The 20,014-nt window shown below is 39.7% G+C and overlaps 1 protein-coding gene and 1 non-coding gene across 2 annotated transcripts in view; one reads left to right on the plus strand and one right to left on the minus strand.

The window, feature by feature from the left end:
- The window catches only part of SECISBP2L (SECIS binding protein 2 like), a 63,799-nt gene that overhangs the window by 33,058 nt on the left and 10,727 nt on the right, over positions 1-20,014 (minus strand). The window contains exons 3-8 of the mRNA XM_049781499.1: positions 18,827-19,151; positions 15,869-16,004; positions 9,615-9,844; positions 9,325-9,349; positions 8,524-8,639; positions 363-497 (exon numbers count right to left, since the gene is read on the minus strand). Coding sequence (XP_049637456.1) covers positions 363-497; positions 8,524-8,639; positions 9,325-9,349; positions 9,615-9,844; positions 15,869-16,004; positions 18,827-19,151 — 967 coding nt within the window. The remainder of the gene's footprint in view (positions 1-362; positions 498-8,523; positions 8,640-9,324; positions 9,350-9,614; positions 9,845-15,868; positions 16,005-18,826; positions 19,152-20,014) is intronic.
- On the plus strand, positions 15,436-15,571 carry LOC126021191 (small nucleolar RNA SNORA51). Its single transcript, XR_007499795.1, has one exon. It is a non-coding gene; the product is annotated as a small nucleolar RNA SNORA51 (small nucleolar RNA).

The raw sequence follows: 20,014 nt of genomic DNA on the forward strand, positions 1-20,014 counted from the left end.
AACAGACTAAGCTTCAACAAAAACTGGACCATGCTTAATACTATAGAGAACAATCTATAATGTGATAATAGAGTTGAATGCTAAGACATAAACTCTGGAATCCTGAATACCATGACATGTGTTGTCATGGTCCCTGGCACGATATTCCCCACTCTAACATCCAACTTACCAGTCCAGCTGGTCAAAGAATTGCTGGGATTGTTGCTGAGGCCCCTGAGTACTGATTGGGAGTCCTCTCCCCACCACCAAACTTTTAAAAGGACATAAAAAATACTTTTCAAAAGTTGTTTGCAATGTAATATACCAAGTTTTTGAATGGGAATTTCGGCCATAACAGTTTATAAACAGAGTTTGAAAAATACCTCAAAATATAAAGACTCAGAATTAGGGTCGCCTCGGTGAGACTGAGTGGAATTTAATTGCTTATTATCTTGTCTCTTTTGCAAATTTTGTCTTCTCTCTGAGGAAGTGCTATGTCCGCGGCATCTGAATCCAGCCTAAAGAAAGCCCAGAGGTAAAAGAAATTATTATTTTAAGAAAATGATTTACTCAAGTAAAATATACTTGCAGAAAAATGTTAAGTATACAAATAAAATTTTTACGAAGAGCATAAGTTACTATAAAGCATTAAATATTTTGACAAATAAAGTCATTGTAAGGAAAAACTAAAAGTGACAACACACAAGAAGCTGTATGTAAACGTGCATTTTCATAAAAATAAAATAGCCAGAACTGACAATAACCCAGGTGCCCTTCATAGTTAGAATAGTTAATGAGTTTGTGGTACCTCCCTACTATAAAAAAATATAGCAAAAAGAATAAATGATTATATTTACTTCTGGTGAGAATGCTAACTAGTCCAGTCTTTTTGGAAAACAATATAGATATTCCTCAAAAAACTATAAATTGAGCTTCCATATGATTCAGCAATACCACTCCTAGGAATATATCCTAGGATACCAAAAACACAATGTAAAAAAGACCTCTGCATTTCTATGTTCATTACAGCATTATTCACAATAGCCAGCACCTGGAAACAACCCAACAATGGAGTTGATAAAAAAAAAAAATTGTGGTACATCTACACAATGGAAACTGCTCTTATGAAAAATAAAGTCATGAAATTTGTTTATCCTTGGATAAATATGAAGAGTATTATGCTGAGTGAAATCAATCAAAAGGAGAGGGAGAGACATAAAATAATCTCTCATTTATGGGATTTAAGAAAAATAAAAGACAGTATGGTAATAATAATATCCAGAGACAACAAAGATGAGGGCCAGGAAGACCAGTCCATGGTAGGAGCTTCCAACAAATAGCAGGGCATACAGTTAGGACAGAGAAGGGGCCACTATAACAATGATAACTGGAAGTGGTCATTCTTGGGTGCTGAAAGGAGATAAAATGATAGCCGTGATAGCCCTTAGTAACAATATTGCAAATCAGTGTCAGAGAGAGAGATTGAGAGAGAGAGAGAGAGAGAGAGAGAGAGAGAGAGAGAGAGAGAATGAGAGAGGGAGAGAGAGAGAGAATGTAGAGGCAGATAGGAGGGAGGGAACGTGGGAGGGATGAAGGGAGGGAAACTGGGGACAATGCAGCAGGAACTATGCACTGGTGAAAGGTGTTGTACACTGTATGACTAAAAATCATAAACAATTTTGTATCTGTGAAGAAAAAAACAAACTGTATTAACAACTTTGTAATCATGGTGTTTAGATAAAGTAATTTTAAAAAAGAATAAATAATAATATAACCAATGAGCTGGATGAATCTCTACAGATCAGTATGTGAATATCAAGTGAAAAAAGCAGTAAGTGAAATAAAAATAGTGAATCAGGGCCCTTCCCACCACCAGTGTAGACCTCCCTCCACCAATCACCCACAGTTCATCCCTTTACCCCCTGGCACGCCAGTTTAACAAGCCCCTTTAAGTTTGGATTGTTAATTTAGGCCCCTTGATTCTATTGTTGTTGACTTTGGCTTGGATATTTAGTTCTGTCCTTATTTATTTCCCTGCCAATACATCCCAGACCACTTGCACTCTGGCCCCCAGCCTTTCTTTCATCCTTTCTTCTTAGTTTTATAGAAAACTGCAGGAATATGTAGTAAAATAAAATAATCCGTGTCAGACAGGAAATCTTTGAATTTTTTTTTTTTTTTTTTTTTTGGTTTTTGGGCCACACCCATTGACGCTCAGGGGTTACTCCTGGCTATGCGCTCAGAAGTTGCTCCTGGCTTGGGGGACCATATGGGACACCGGGGGATCGAACCGTGGTCCGCCCAAGGCTAGCACAGGCAAGGCAGGCACCTTACCTCTTGCGCCACCGCCCGGCCCCCTCTTTGAATTTTTTTTAATAGTTTGGTTTTCTGGAAATGTGTACATTTTCTTCATATGTTAGTCCCTAGATTTACTTTTTTTCTAAGTAAACAGGTTATGAAAACTTTTACTTTTCTGATCCTTCTCATTCTTTCCTCCTTTAGTAAGCATTCACCTGTAAGAGTCTAAGGATGTGGGTTGGAGAATAAAGTGGGTAAGGCATTCCCCTTGCATACAGCTGACCCAGGTTTCATCCTCAGAACCATATCTAGTCCCAGAGCACTACAAGAAATGATCTTTGAATACAGAACCAATAGGAAGCCCCGAGCACAAAACAAAGCAGACAGTAATTTAAGGAAAACTAAATTTGCTGTATGACACTCTGATAATTAGACCATATAGCCTACTTTCTAAGAATAGAAAAATTCTATTTCTTATCAGCTCATCTCCTTTCCTCCTTTCTTCCCCTCCCCTAACGCTTTATCTCTGCTCTCTCATCTGGTTTTTTTTTTTTCCTTTTTCTTACTTCTCTCCACCAGGACCTGGCCATACTGGCACTCCTCCAGTAGCCCTCAATGGCGCTGTGTGGTGTCAGCTGTGGGTCAGACCTATGACTCCACATACAAAGCATTTGCTCCAGACCTTTGAACTGCCTCCCCAACCCCAGCAAGTTTCTTAGACGAGTTGCTTTGAATGGAATTACAAGGTGATCACAAGTCTCTGTTTATGTTTGATATTATTAGATAGGTCCGTCCATAGACCAGCATTTTCAGCCTAGGTCTGTTTACTGTCCCTGCTTCATTTTTATTGAGGTGTTATGATTTACTATACCATTAATGGTAATTTCACGAATACATGTTCCAGCACCACACCCAACACCAAAGTGCCTGCTTTCTCCCACCAATTTCTCAAGAGTGCTCCGAGACCCTCCACCCTGTAAGCTACTTCTATAAATCAACTCGCCAGTTCTCTTGCTTTTTAGATTTTGTTGCTTGTTAATTTATGGGCAACTTGTACTTTTATACTGGGGATGTAAAATTTTTTTGTTTTGTTTTGGTTTTTTTGGGTCACGCCCGGCAGTGCTCAGGGGTTACTCCTGGCTCCACGCTCAGAAATCACTCCTGGCAGGCTTGGGAGACCATATGGGATGCCGGGATTAGAACCACCATCCTTCTGCATGAAAGGCAAACGCCTTACCCTCCATGCCATTTCTCCAGCCCCGGGACTAAAACTATAATAATACTGTTTTATTATATGAGATCATTTCACTTAGCATGTCTGAAAAGTACTATAAATCAAATAGCAGAGTCCCTCTGTTTAATGCTTATGATTGAACCATGTCATGGGGATTGTTGGACTTGTTCTTATGGCCCCCATATGCACCAATAACGCCATGTAGCACTGTTCCTTGTTTGCATAGGCACATTAAAATGGAAAGATACTATACAAATACATATACATAAGTTCTTATCTAGTAGAGATTGGAACACACAAATCTCGTAGTGCAATGGGACCTTACATCCTGAACATTGATATAATGACCTGGCACAGACCTCAGAAGAATGGGCATTCTCCATTCACCCCTGAACCAGGGAAGCTATCTATGAAACATCCAAGGTTTTTTATAACAACACCTGGAAGCAATCCTCTACCACGGCTCTGACATCGACCTGCTCAAAAGAGACTTCCCTTAACACTGAGAAGACTTGACAACAACAATGACCTGCTTACAGGACAGGGTTCTCTGCATTGCCCTTTAATTGTGAGGTGAAATGAGAGGATGCTCTGCACCATCCTGACTGCAATATAGGATATGCAGATTCCAGGATCGTTAATACAGAAACATGATAACAACAACAGAGACTGTGAAAAATGAAAGTGTATTGGCACTACAGACAATGACCTGGATTGGACAAACTAGTTTGCCTGGAGCCTAAAGTTGGTCTTATGCCAGGAAACTTCAGGGGTAGGGTCTCCTTGTATTTAGGCCAAGGCTTTTCCTTTCCATGTCCCTCATATTTTGGTGGGCCTATGCAAACAATAATTGCCACTCTAACACCGTTTTTACTGTGCTCCTTTGACTCTAATCCTTAAGAAAAACAACCCACTTAAACTTTTGAAGCTAACTTAAACTAATATGTATGTGCATGGAAATGTAAAAGGGTACTTTGCCTTCAATGTTTAAGGAGTTGCATAAGTTCTATGTCTTTAGATTGCTTTGTGTGCTGCTAAGAAATATTATGTACTACAATCTGGGGACTTGAGGGACAAAGTTCTTTTTTCTCCTTTTATTATAATTACTAATAAAGTCCATTTCCCTATCTGTATTATTTTCTCTTCTGCAGGTTACAGGTAACAAAAACAACAGTACAGATGATACTGTAAAACTTGGTACCAGCTATAATTTGATTAGAACTTCAGCACTGAAGTATTTTGTAAATCCTGCTTATCTAATCTATATAAACAATTCTTGGTTTAGCTCTTTTGTTTTTAATCAAATAAGGCTAGATTGTTTTATAAGCCTGCCATAAACAGCAATGACTCACACCTGCCACACCCACAGGAAAGAGAACATTCATTATTAGCTTGCTTTCTTAACAGTCTAAAGTGAGGGTACTAGAGTACTCGATTTCAGGGATGCCAAGTATATGGTTCATTTATATGTAATCCATTAGAAACATCCTAATTTCAGCTCATCTATAGGTCTATTAAAATAAATTCAATTCCTTAATTAGATTTAAGGAGTCCAGGAAACATATCCAGAAAATTGAAAAGGCAAAATACTGACCAATAAGTAACTCGTTGTGCTTAACATTCATCATCCAATCCTATTATCATATACTTACAACGGGATAGGAGGACGAAAAATTATAGGGTATACACAGAAGTTGGAATTGCTTCCTGGTGTTATCTCAAAACCTTTTAGAACCTTGCTGGAGTGTGCTCCTGCTCACACTAAATCTCATTCTTCACAGGAACAGACTCTGAACACAGAATTCCCAAGGAGAAGCCCACCTAGCAAATAGAACAAAACTAGCAGGGACTGAGAGACAAGAGGACCTACTTTAGGAATACAGAGCAGGTCCCTGCCAATTCACATGTGAGTGCTAACAAGAAAACTCTAGCCTCCCTACAAACAGAGAGTACCAAGCAGGAAGCCAGAGAGAGCACAGAAGTTAAGGCACTGGCAGCGAATGCAGCAAATTCTGCTTTAACATCCAGTGTCGTAGAAGATCCCCAAACACAGCCAGGAATGATCACTGAACATAGCACTCGGTGTGAGCACTGAGCACCACCAGGTGTTGCCCCAAATTACATCTCCTTTCAAAAAAAGAAAATTATTATGCACAATTCCCAGAGCCAGCTAGCAAGAGAGTCCCAATATATCACTGTGCTTCATTGCAAGCTCAGACTCCATCTCCTTTACTTTATCATCACAAGCTCCTCTTATAACTACCTCAACATGAATCACCCAGCAACTGAGACCTTGCTCCCTCAGTTGCTATCTAGTCTGCTCCAACCAGAGCCACAGGTGCTGCCGAGCACACAGTCTATGTCCCTTGGTCACCACCCAGGACTTCTCAAATTCAGAGCACAGCTGCCCTTAACCACTCCAACCAAACACCTTCCATTGTTTCCCCAGTGCTGCCACCAACACACGGGTTCATGTCCAGGTCTCCCATAGTTGAGATCAAGCACTGATAACTGAGTCCCCCAACTACCTGCCAGACTCTCTTCACCTTGGTGCTATAGTTGATGCTGAGCACTTAGACCACAAACTCTTTGTTAGTATCCATGCCTGCTTAAACCAGAGCCACCATTGGACCCAGGCTCCTGAGACTGAATTTCCTGGCTGCTTCTCAGGGCAGCCAAACAACAGGCCTCTGGCTCCTGTACAGGCCCTGGTGAGGCATCAGATAGAGAAAATCCAAGCCACTGATACAAGACAACAGCCTAAGAACTGACAATCAAGTTATAGAAGCTACTGAGAAAGAGATTTCCTAGGACCAGTGCTACAGATGCTCAAAGAAATGAAGAAGAAAACTTCCAACAAAGAATAAGTATAAGGGGAAATCTAGAGCTAAAGAATGCAGAGGCTGAACTAGGAAATACTGTAAGAAAAGCTGAAAGTAGAATGGTAAAATCTGAAAACTGAGTTGAAGTGGTTAAAACCCTCCAAAAAGACCAGCCAAAAAAAGAAAAGAAAAAGAAAAATAATGGTGACAACATAAAATAGCATTAAGAGGAATATTTATGCCACAGGAGCTCCAAACTAGAAAGATCACACCTAAATAGACACGGACTGGGGGGTATAACTCAGTGGTAGAGCATCTGACTGCAGGCACAGACCAAGTTTATGAGACTGGCAAAGTAAGAAAGAGAGAAAAAGAGAGGGAGATAGTATGGGTAGAAAGGGAAGAGGAGAGGAGTGAGAAGTGGGGGGGAGCAGCAAAGGTAAAACAAAGATTTATACAGATGGGAAACTCTACCGATCAAAAGGGAATGGTACGGTCTATATTTAAAGCAGGATAGAAAAGACCTCCTCCCAACAAGACTACAAGTGAAAGTTACTATTCAGATATGAAGAAAGAATAAAGAAATTTACTAACCGTCCAAGAAATAAAATATTTAATCACTTCTATGAAAGAAAAATAAATGATATTTGAAAGTGGCAAGATACCTAAAAAAAACATAAAATGTGGTTTGGGGCCTGAGCAACAGTAAGCAGGTAAGGCGTTTGTTTTGCATGCCACCAACCAGTTTGATTCCTGACATTTGATATGGTTCCCAGAGCACCTCCAGGTTTGATTTCTGAGTACAGAACCAGGAGTAATCCCTAAGCACCATTAGGTGTGAGTGATCAAAACAAACAAACAAACAAAAACACATAAAATGTAGGAAAGTAATGATGAGGATTGCTTATTTATTATTTATTATTATTATTATTAAAGTGTTCATCTTTGCCAGGGTGTCAGGCATGTGAGGCATTTATTGTATTATGACCTATATCCAGTAACCTGTATTTATTTTAAATTGTACTGATTCTTGTAGGCCAGAGAGCTAGAACAGCAGATACGGCATGTGCCTTGAATGCAATTGACCCAAGTTCAATCCCAGGTTCTGCCCAGGAGCCTACAGCCAGGAAAAATGCAGAGCAACGCTGCACATAGCTTAAAATCCCAAAACCACAGTAAAATCCCACAAAGAACCAAACACTTCAAAAATTCTATATGGGCAGGAAAGTCATGACAGATAAATTAACACTGAAAAGTACTCTTTTAAAATATTATAAAATATCACAACATAATTTACAAAGAAAAATAGAAGATGCTTTGATACATCCCGACACAGAAACCACGTAGATTCACAGTGGGCTAATTTTTCATTACTTAAATGATAACATTACCGGAGCTGCACCCTGAGGAGCTAGGGCTCAAACCCAAGGCTTCCTAATACAAACTGCAGCCCTTTGAACTATCTCCCCAGTCTCTTTGTTTTAAAGATATATTATTTACTGTGGGGCCAGAGTGACAGCACAGCAATAAGGCATTTGCCTTGCATGTGGCCAACCTAGGACACACCTGGGTTCAATTCCTGGCATCTCATTTGGTCTCCCAAGCCTACCAGAAGTGACTTCTGAGCACAGAGCCAGAAGTAACCCCTGAACGCCACGAGGTGTGTCCCAAAAATCTATCTCTATATATTTATATATATATTAATTATATATTATACATTTATATATTACAATATATATTATATATGTTATATTAATATATATTTATATATATTATAGTCCCGTATGAAGGAGGAGAAGCTATCAGAGTACAAGGCACTATTTTACCACTTGAGTCACATTCCTGGTCCAGGTTAAGTGGCTTTAAAATGATGGCTTTATTCAATTTTCAAATAATTCAATCGTCAGGAAAGAAAGCACCAAGAGCTAAGGCCTGCTTAGCTTGCAGGACTCTTAGTACTGCATGCCTTTGAGCAGTGACCTCTGAGCAGAGGCCAAAATAGCCTCAAGTACTGCCAGGGGGTGGTCCAAAAAGCCTCCCCCCACAAAAATAAAACTACAAAGACAAAAAAAAAAAATCAATGAATTCCATGACAATGTCAGAAAATAAAAGGGTCTCTCAAAACCATTTATATATTATTTACAGTAACAACTCACAAAAGTCAAATTTCTCAAGCCAAATTCAAACTACCTGTGAATTATTTCTTTGTTCGGTCTGTCTTCCACCTCTTGAAAATGCCTGATTTTTTTCCATCCATGGTTTTTTCTGGGTTGCCTGGCAAGTTACATTAGACCAATTTACTCCACCTACAATAAATGAGATTTGAAGACTATGATTCATTTAAAGATTAAAACCTATATTAACGTCTAATTTCATGTAACTGAAATTCAGTCACCATAAAAGTAATATTAAAATTTTTAAGAAATAGGGGCCGGAGTGGTGGTGCAGGCAGTAAGGCGTCTGCCTTGCACACACTAACCCAGGATGACTTGGGTTCAATCCCCGGTAGCACATATGGTTCCCTAAGCCAGGAGCGATTTCTGAGCACATAGCCAGGAGTAACCCCTGAGCGTCACTGGGTGTGGCCCAAAAATCAAAACAATTTTTTTTAAGAAGTAGCTAGTTCTTCAAGCTCATGTTCTCCCTTGAACACAAATCTCACTTATCTGTTTTACTGTTGCTTATTTTGTCTCTGTAGAAGCCTGTGTTCTCTTTGGAACATATATTTATCCTTCTCTCCTCTCACATCTTTCTAAACAAGTTTCATCAAATAAAAGCTACCTTGCTTCGCTAAAAAGAAATAAAAATTCAAGTGGTATTCTGGGCACTGCTACCTTACAGGATTCCAGCAGTTCACTGTTACCAGCAAAACCACATATCCAAATCAATGTGAAACTGAAAGATTTCTAAATCTTTCATGGAAACAGCAAGGTTCCTGCTCTAAGTCAGATTTTGACATGAACAACAAACAGAGTGTAGCAAAATAAGTACCTGTACATATAGATGAGTCCACATGCTAAAAATAGAAACAAAGAGACAATTATTTTTTAGCTTAAGCCAACAATTTGCAAAACATTATATAATTTAGTGTGAAACATGCTGGTTGTAATTTTAGATAAAATGCTTCCTAATGAGTTTTTTTTCATAATAAACAATATACAAAGTACATTTTCAAATCACTTTTACTCTAAGAATTGCTACTGAAAAGATACTTCAGCCAAGGACAAATTGGAAACACTGACATAACTGACTGACAGAGAAATGAGAGCAATGTCACATACATTCATTGTGCTGCCATCAGGGTTTCTCAAACCCACGCCTGCAGGTTGGTTGTTGCTGTGCTTGGGGCTGCAGTAGCCACTGTCGCTGTCAATGTCGGCTTCACTAGCCCCCTGTTCGCTCGAGGACTCAGCAGCAGGGTGAGAAGTCCTTCTCCGCCTGCCTTTAGACTTCCAGAGCATTGTGCCTGAGCTCTCGGAGAGAGATTTGTTAGCAATGTCTGATGGGAAATCTAGAAGACAAGGAAAACATAGCCATTCTTTACCAAGCTGGTAAGTTTTTGTTAAACAACCACCAAAATATATATGTATATGTATATTTGAAAAGCAAAAGTATCTAACTTTGCAAATAAAAAATGAGGTGAAAACTTCTTTAAAGGATCCTCAAAAGTTAGTTTCTGACTAGCTGGGTTGTAGCATGTGTTTAAGAAAAGAGAATAAAGGAGTACAGTTGAGAGAAAGTTCAATGGGTTGACTGAGTCACATTTCTTGTCCCCCAAACTGCCAGGAGTGATAGGAAAATAATAATAATGAGGATGAAAAAGAAAATCAGAGTAAAATATATAAAACAGTAAAGGGCTATGGAGAAAGCTGACTGGTAGAAAGCAAGTTTCATATGTTTAAGGTTTTTAAGTTGATTCTTCTTTTATTTCTCTCAAAAAGAAAAATCAAGACAGCAAAATAAACCATATCACCAGTCATCTAAAGTTCAATGCTCCCTGCTCCAACTAAACCTTCTTCTTCCCCAGAAACTCTGTATTCTAATCTTCTCATTCTCATTCCTTCACATGTCCAAAGCTACCACAGTTATTTGTACTCTAATATGAAAAGCATGTGAATATATAGCTTAAACTCTTAAAAATTGAATAATATTGTCTATATTTTTCCCTTTTTTTAAAAAAAAAGTTTTGGGGGCACATCCAGCAATGTTCAGGGATCAATCAAGCCTGGTGGTGCTGGGGGACTGTATATGGTGGCAGGGAATGAACAGTGTTTCATGCAAGGTAAGTGCCTTAACCTCTTTAATATCTCTCTAGACCAGAAATGAGATCATATTGTCCATATTCTCATGTGAATTGTTTCCTCTTAAATTTTAACAGTTCCTTTAAGATGTGGATACAGGTGACTAATTCACTAATGTAACTGGAATGAAGAATACTATGAAGGAACATATCTTATGCACTTGGAGGTTTTGTTTATATTTTTGCAGTACCAAGGAATATATGGACATGGTTATCATGCAGGCAAGGAAGGTGCTTAACAGCTTAACATTCCTGGCCTCTCAGAATGATTTGTATTTGTATATGGATAAAATCCTTGGGTTGTCTGGGTTCTGATATTAAGAATACTGCCATAAACATTCTTATACAGTCATTTGTACGCATGCGCACTTGTGTGTGTGTTGCTAAGGGGAATTCTATTGCTTGCACCTTAGGATTACTCCTGGCTCTACACTCAGAAATCGCTCCTGACAGGGTTGGGGACCATATGGGATGCTGGGATTCAAACCACCATCCTTTTACTTGCAAGGCAAACACCTTACCTTCATGCTATCTCTCCGGCGCAAGTCAAATCATTTTCAAATCAAATCAGTTTAAAAAGTTTACATAAGGCCAGAGAGATAACATGAGGTAGGGCATTTGCCTTGCATGCAAAAGGATGGTGGTTTGAATCCCAGCATCCCATATGGTCCCTCGAGCCTGCCAGGAGTGACTTCTGAGCACAGAGTCAGGAGTAATACCTGTGCACTGCCAGGTGGACCCCCCCCCCCAAAAAAAAGTTTACATAGCCTAATTTTTGCCAACTGTTGGATATAAAATAATGGCTCATTATATATTTTAATTTTCATTTCCTACTTAATGAGATAAAGCATCTCTTCCAATGGCTTTTTTGAGGGGTGAGGTTGGGCCACACATGGTGGTGCTCAGGGGTTACTCCTGGCTTTGCACTCAAGAATCACTCCTGGCAGTGTTTGGGTGACCATATGGGATACAGAGGATTGAACCCAGGTTGGCCATGTGCAAAGCAAATGTCCTACCCTAGTGGTCGACAACCTGCGGCTCGCGAGCCACACGTGGCTCTTTCCACTTTTAATTTGACTCTTCTGTGTGCTGGGCGGCCACTCCAGAAGTCAGGACTCTGCTCGTAGCCTCTGTCAGTGTGCGCCCTGTCTGGCTCTCAAAATAAATTTCAATCGTGGTTTTGGCGAGATTTGGCTCAGTTAAAAAAATGTTGCTGACCACTGCCCTACCCAATATACTGTTGCTATTATACTATTGTACTATTGCCAACCTGGCTCTTTTTTTATTTTTGTATTTTGCAAATTAGTTGGGTTTATTTTTATTTTTAATTTAATAAAATCTCCTAACCCAACAAATCACAAATTCCCCTTTTCCCACAGCCTGACCATACATAATTTTTATAAAGCATTTATACTGACTTGTGCTTCCCAGGTGCTTCATAATTACAATGTAATAAAGCTCCATCCTATTCTGTTAAGTAGATGCCCTGGGCTATCTTGACAATATCTATCACCTGTCACTGGACACAGAATTTTTCAGGATTTTTTGGTGTGCTGCAATGTTTATATGCATTAACCAAATAATCCCCCCATGGGGGGTGGAGAGAAATCATTTGGATACATTCAGAAAAATTAAACAAGTAAAATCAGACAATTCCTAATAGCCTTGAAAATTGTTTCAGCTCTCTGGCAAGCACTGTGTGTATCCTAGGGGAATTGAGTGACGGGAGGGAATCACTATCGCCGCTTGATCTGAGCTCTTTCAATGTCCCTATACCTCACTTTCACCGATGATATACATAAATAGTAAAAAATCTCTTCCAAGTTTGTAACTTGTTCTTTCCCTCACTTTAGGTAAACAGATATCCTTAATTTCAGAAATAGCTTCCTTCCTGCAAAGATTATTTGTGCACATTGTCTTCAATATGTAGTTTTCCCATTTACACTCTTAATCCATCTGGAAAGACTCACAGGGGATCTCAGTTGGGAATCTGTAATGATCTTTTTCCATGTGAGTTTTCACACACAGATGTCTGTTTCTGCATTTTGTTCTAGGTTCTGTTTAACTGTTATATATTATAAATCTATTGGGACTAGATGGCTTGCTATCTAGAGGGAAAGTTCTTCTCCAGGGATGTCTTGGTTCTTCACAGACCAATGCTTTATTTTAAAATTAGTTTCACATGACCTCCCCAAAATTCTTATGAGAATTTTGATTAGAACTGCATCAATCTACAGAATTCTGCATAAATGTCACATACATCTTTCTGGACTTATTCCCAGAAACTAGTTTTGCTTGTAATGCAAATGGCATTTGAAGCTTTGTCTATTGCATGCACTCTGAAAAGCAATTAATGCTTGTATAATTGCTCTGCCATCTTACTAAACTCATACAACAATATAAGCTTGTATTCAGAGTGAAAACTGGGGGTGGGGAGGGAGCTAAGGATAAAGCGCAAAAGGCTGGAGCACAAGCCTGGCAAGAATGGGGCCCTACATCTCATTAACCTCCAAGATGCTCTAGGCATTGGCCTAGAGGCTGCCACAGGACTGACCCAAGAGGCACTGCACTGCCAGCCTGTGCACTGAGCCATTGAGCTGCACAGCCGGAGGAAGAAATGCCAGCACTGACTCCAGTGGGGGAAAAATGAAAGAAAAACTAAACATAAATTCCTTTAAATAATAACATCCCTTTCTATCTGGGATTAATACTAATTAACCCTGACATTTAAAACACACACACAAAATATAAAGGCTTAAAGTACAAACAGAATGGATGATTCTCTAAATTTAAGAATACCAGGGTCAGAGAGAGAGTATAGTCTGGGAAGCATGTCCTACGCGCAGCCAACACCAGTTTCAATCCATGTCATGGCATGCCTTCTTCCCCTAGCAAGACAAAATGCAACCCAGTGTACCCAGGAAATGTGTATTATGGCAGGGCCCAAGAAATACCTACCTTGAGCAGGGGAAAAAAAAAAAGAAAAAAATACCTACCACATAACCTGCTGGTCAGTTGGCCAAGAGTGCTAAGGCCTCCAACAAAGAATGGGGCCAGAGACAATACAGGGGTTAAGGTGGTTGCACCTTGGTCAACCCAGGTTTGATCCCTGACACCACACACAGTTCCCTGTGTATAGCAGGAGTGATCCCTGAGCACAGTCCAGCATGGCCCTTGCAAAATAAGCATACTGACAGGATATGTAATCTACTCAAACAATACCTTCATGTCTTATTTTCTAATTCTTTTATGCTTCAGAAGACTTGTCTTTGTGATAATTTCATGAGCAAACTAAAGAAGAATTTTAAAAAGTTTGTCCCAGGGTTTAAAGATTGTATATATGGGTCATGAAAACCAGAACAGCCAAAACAGAAAAATTATTAGCAAATTCCAATTCTTTTCCGTAGCCACTCTAACCACCCATCACAATCTGTTCATCCCAGTGCTTTACCTCCATTTACAATGAATGTATTATAAGATCATAAGATCATTTTTCATAAATTTCAGATCCTTTCCTGTTCTAATGGATAAAGGCAACTTAAAAATATCATTAGATATCTAAATGGTATAGTCCAAATGAAAGAAAGATCAACCACATAACTCAGTTCAAGCCATTCTGCCACATTTGAGTAGAAACTGTAGACGACACGGTCATATGCCCTTAGATTAGATAAAGTAGATATGTGAATAGACTCTATTTTTGTCTTGAGTTCCTTATGATACTTTTTTAACTAGAGTAACTGAGTAAAGAGAGACATCTCTGTAGACTGAGACCAGATACAAAAACCAGAATTTCAAGATGTAAGCTATAAGATGGCTAGAATATTGTAAGGCTATTATTAATATTTGCCGATTACTAGGATAATGCTTTTCTAATACTTCTACAATTCACAAAAAACTTTTTTTATTTGTACTGGGGCCACACTCAATGATGCTCAATGGTTACTTCTGGCTCTGCACTCAGAAATCATCCCTCTCAGTGCTCAGGAGGTCAGATGAAATTGAACTCAGGTCAGCTGTGTGCAAGGCAAGCACCTTACCCACTATACTACTTCTCTAGCCTCATAAAACCTTTTTTTTTGCAGGGGGTGGGGATTACATTCAGGAATTTCTACTGATGGTCTTGGGGGACCCTTAGGGTGTTAGGGATTGAACCCAGGTCAACTACATACAATGCAAGCACCCTACCCACCACACTATTACTTTGGCCCAACTCTTTTGGACAAAAGATCTGAATAGTTTAACATTTTTACTTATTTGACAGTTTATAAGTGTCATCAAGTTTTGTTTAGACCTCCGCTAAAATTTGCAGAAAATTTTTACCAAGTTCTTCCTCCAAAGATGTTATAGCATAGTAGGATGTTTGGATCTTAATATAATCACAAAAATATCTACAAAATATCTACCAAAGTGAGCCCCATAAATTTCTATAATGTCCACAAAATTCTGTCTCTCATGCCTACACTGCTCCAGTAACTAGAAAAGATAGAAAAGTGAGGGGGAGTAGCTGAAAAGCTCTGAGCCCAGAGCAATAGTACAGAGCATAGGGCTCTTGCCTCTCATGCGGTCAACCCAGGTTCGAGTCCCAGCACTGTACCTGGTCCCCCAAGTCTACCAGGTGTAAGCCCTGAGCATCACCAGGTGGGGTCCCTTGGAAAAAAATGCTGAAAAGGTTAAAATGGCTCAAAACTACACTGAAGCCAGCAAACTGAAAAAGCATCAAATTTATTCTTCCTAAAAATTTCATATATACATATATATATATTAAAAAAATAAAAAAAAGAAAAGAAAAGAGAAGAAAAGGCCACCCAATTCTTACCACAGGCTGTGTTCTTTACACTGACTGTATAGAAGAAAGAGGAGGTACAGTAAATGCACCCCATATACACCTCAACTGAGGCCCTTTGCCTGGTCTGTATTATGAATTGGGGGACAAAAAAGAAGTGAAAAAAATTTTTAAAAAATTCAAGTCTGGGGCTGGAGAGATAGCATGGAGGTAAGGCGTTTGCCTTTCATGCAAGAGGTCATCGGTTCGAATCCCAGCGTCCCATATGGTCCCCCGTGCCTGCCAGGAGCAATTTCTGAGCATGGAGCCAGGAGTAACCCCTGAGCACTGCCGGGAGTGACCCAAAAACCACACAAAAAAAAAAAAAAAAAAAATTCAAGTCTGGAATCCTGGTAAGTGGCAACAAGAAGTCAAAGACAATCAGTGCCGCATACATGAAATTGTCTTACCTGTTTGCTGTGATGCATCAACTAGAAGCACGATTTTTGATGGATTATCGGGACCTGCCGCATTTGTCTCTTTCTGAGTAGCTACATTTTTCACCAGTGGTCTTTTGCTTTTGATGTGCTGCTGTAAAAGCTGTTGCTGATTTATGTTAAAAGACAAAAAATCAAGGTGCTACTTAATTTATTTAAACATTATGTAACACACATCTATTACAAAACATACATAACTATATATTCCAAGTTAGTGATCCTTTCTTCATTCTAAAAATTATTATATATCAGGGGTGAAGAGATATTAAAATAGCTAAGGCTTTGCATGAGTCAATCCAAGTATCCAGTATCACACACTGTCCTGTGAACAAGAGCACGACTGATCCCTAAGCCCAGTGCCAAGACTAAGCACTGAGGCCCGGAGAGATAGCACAGCAGCGTTTGCCTTGCAAGCAGCCGATCCAGGACCAAAGGTGGTTGGTTCGAATCCCGGTGTCCCATATGGTCCCCCGTGCCTGCCAGGAGCTATTTCTGAGCAGACAGCCAGGAGTAATCCCTGAGCACCGCCAGGTGTGGCCCCCCCCCAAAAAAAAAAGAGTAAGCACTGAGCAGAGCTGGATATGGGCCCCAATCTAAACAACAAAAAAGAGTACTGTATATTTATCTCTTAATTTTATACAGCTCTAAATTTAACTTCTTAAATTGACATGCTGGGCCAAAGATGCATGAGGTCCTAGGTTCAATTACTGGTATTCAAAAAAAAATAAAATAAATGGAGGGGGTAGTAAGAGCAGGAAAACAGTTCAGGAATTAAGGGTGCATGTCTTAGATTTGCAAAGATCCATGTTTGATCTCCAGGCACCACATACTCCCTTCTCCAAAATTGCTGGGTGTACCTTGAAGGCCCAAGAGTCCCACGTTGGCGGACCTGGTGGTTCCCAGTACTACATGGGTAGGGTTGAGCATTGAACCATGAAGCCTGATTGGCAAGAAGCAGTCCTCTCCCCCTATTTCCTAAGCATTGTTGGAAGGTACTCTTATCACCCCCAAAAGCTAAATTCAAGTGCTAGGAATTTATTCTAGAAACTGTGTTGATATGCACCTTACCCCTTTAATAACAATACTGCAAACCATGGTGCGGAAAAGGAAAAATGAGAGGGGGGAAGGGAGGGAGGATATGCAGGAAGTGGGGGTATCTGCCATAGAGGCAAGCTGGGGGTAGGAGAAATGGGAAGGAAACTGTGGAAACTGGTGATGGGAGATGAACACTGGTGAAGGAATGGGGGTTGGAACACTGTATGACTCAAACTCAACCATCAACAAATTTTTAAGTCTATATCTCATGATAATTCAGTTTTTTAAAAATTTTAAATTAATAAAATAAAAGGTACTGTTGTCATCGCATTTCTTATTTCTTCTCATTCTCATAAATCCCAGAAGGAACTCCCTTAACCCAATACATTCCTTGAAGTTCTTTCTTTGAATAAAGGTTAACAAAGTAATCTCTGTTACTTGTATATAAATTGCTAATTTATAATAAGCAAGCTACAACACAGAAAAGTCTTCACTAAAGACGCTAGAAGACTCACAGAATCTAGGAAAGTATCAAGTTCCTGGTGAGTCACTGACAATCTCACAAATCACACTGCTTTTTGCCAACACAATCTTGAGGCATTCTTTTTCTTATTTGCTTTGAAATTAAGGCCTCAATATAAAAGTACTATTTTAGTTGAGAAATAGTTACTTAAAATAACCTTAATTCTCTTGCGATTTCAAGGTTTTCATGGGTTTTTTTTTCCACTTAAGTCAAAAAGCTGGAACTAAATTTAGATGGCAAATTTCACACACTTCTCTTTTACTTAGCCTTCAACCCTGGGAGTCCATGTAACAGCTAGGATACCCCCGGAATAACAAAGTGCTATTCCTACTAAATTTGCACAGGCTAGAAACCAATGATATCAAATGAATACATTCAATGTACCACAAATGCTCTTTTCCAGGTTTTCTTCCCTGTTTAGTTATAAAGACTGAAATTTTTAAAAGTGTATTAGACATACAACACTACTAGATCCATAATCATGACTATAATTTTTTCACTAAATTCAAAATAATCTGGAATACCTGTGAGAACAATGAGGTACAGAAAAGGCTAGAATGCCACCAAAGGTTGGCATACTGGTTTTGCATGTGGAAGCCCTGGATTCAATTACTGGTATCACATGGCACCCCTCCCCCCAGGTCAGTAGGAGTGGCCCCTGAGCAGGGCTAGATGTGACCCAAAACAAAATATGAAACTAAGAATGAGTTGGAGAAAAACAGCTCAAGCATGTGCTTGGTTTTTGGAAGCCCCAGGTTCAATCCTGGTAACTTCAGAATACCAGAGTGGAAAAATAAAAGCCAGATACTTTCCCCAGTACTACCAGGTGAAACCCAAAATATAAGAATGAAGAATAAAAAAATAACAGAAATTATTTTCTAAGCAACATATCCAACCACTTTATAACAGTGAACAAAATATTTAATAGTGATTAAAAATAAAAATGAGAGAGATGGACTACAGAGCAAGTACAGTGGACAGAACGCTTATCTGGCACACAGCCAACTTGATCCTGGCATCCCATATGGTTCCCTGCAGACCACCAGAAGAGATTCTTGGTGTTTCTGGTGTTCCTGGGTGCAGAACCTGGAGGAAACCCTGAGCACTGCCAGGCGTAGTCCAAAAGAAAAAGAAAATAAAAGAACGGGGCAAAAGGAGCTCAATAGGCTGAGTCTCTGCTTTCCATGTGAGAAGCCAGAATTTGTGCCCTAGCACCATTAGAAGCATGCTCAGCAAAGAGCCAGGAGCAGGCCCCAAGCACTGCAAGTGTGGCCCTCTCCCAAATACTTAAAAATAAATAAAGAATACTAAGACAAGGAACAACTTACTGACAAGAGAAGCATTAAAGCTAAATGCCAAACAAAGCAACTTACCTTTGGTACCACTGGCCCTCTGTTACTGTTTCTGCTTCGATGACTAGACAATGGAAAGACTTGTCCAAGCTGATTTGGACGCTCAGTGCACTCTGTGGTTAAAGAATTTACAGTATTTGTAGCCTGAAAGGTGTTGGAGTAAGGTGTAGGAAAAGGATGATAGAAGCCCATAACCTGAGCACATGGAGCTGGCATCAGCTGATAATATGCATATTCCGTAGAAACAGGGGGCTGAGCAGACAGAATGGGGTAGGCTAGGTATGGTCCAGCAGGGTTTGGGTTGGGCTGCTGCCATCGTATATCATTATTGTATAAAGGAAACTGCCTGTAAAAACAAATCAGAAAAAGAATGAATCTCAAAGTAATGCTTGAGCAAAACCACTGAAAGAAAACTTAATGACATATATAAAGATATAATCATGAACTTCTAAATTACTTCTGCTCTAAGACAGTATCAGAGAATTCAACCTGAGAGCTTTACTGTGTTACAAAACTTATTATTTGGTACTGTTGGAGGTGGGCCCTTCCAAGCAGCGCTCCAGGGGATCAAGGGGACCCTGGCAATTCTCAGAAAACTAGGTTGGCAGCTCTACAGGAGGGCAACAGGCGTATGTGGTGTTACTCAGGTCCTGTGATGCCTGGAACCACTAGTGCCCTCTATCTCAGCAGTGCTGAGAGGCTCACGTTACACCCTGAAGTATTCAGGGAATCATTTGATGCCAGCGACTGAACTATCTCCCTGGCCCACTGTTTTTTATATCATGTTTTTTGGTTTGGGTCATACCCAATGGTGCTCAGGATTTACTTCTGGCTCTGTGCACAGAGATCATTCCTGGAGGTGGTTAGGACTATATGGAGTGTCAGGGATTGAACCTGGATCAGCAATGTGCAAGGAAAATACTTTGCCTCTGTACTATCTCTTCTGCCCCCTAATTAACTTTTTTATTGAGCAATCATAGTTGACACTAATGAAGACACTGTTTTATCGGTGCTACTCTAACCAATCCCTCAAGCTCCCTCTTATGGTTCCTTCCCCACTATTAGTACCAGCCTCATTAGTACCCAGTTCAACTAATCATGCCTTATGATATGTTTGTATTGTATTTGTAAGGTTCACTTATATCCGCAGCCTCTCTTTTAATGGTGCTAAGATCACTAAATCCAGAACTTCACATATATTAAGGCATG

This window comes from Suncus etruscus, chromosome 10 (assembly GCF_024139225.1).
Source record: "Suncus etruscus isolate mSunEtr1 chromosome 10, mSunEtr1.pri.cur, whole genome shotgun sequence".
In the NCBI taxonomy this organism is placed as follows: domain Eukaryota; kingdom Metazoa; phylum Chordata; class Mammalia; order Eulipotyphla; family Soricidae; genus Suncus; species Suncus etruscus.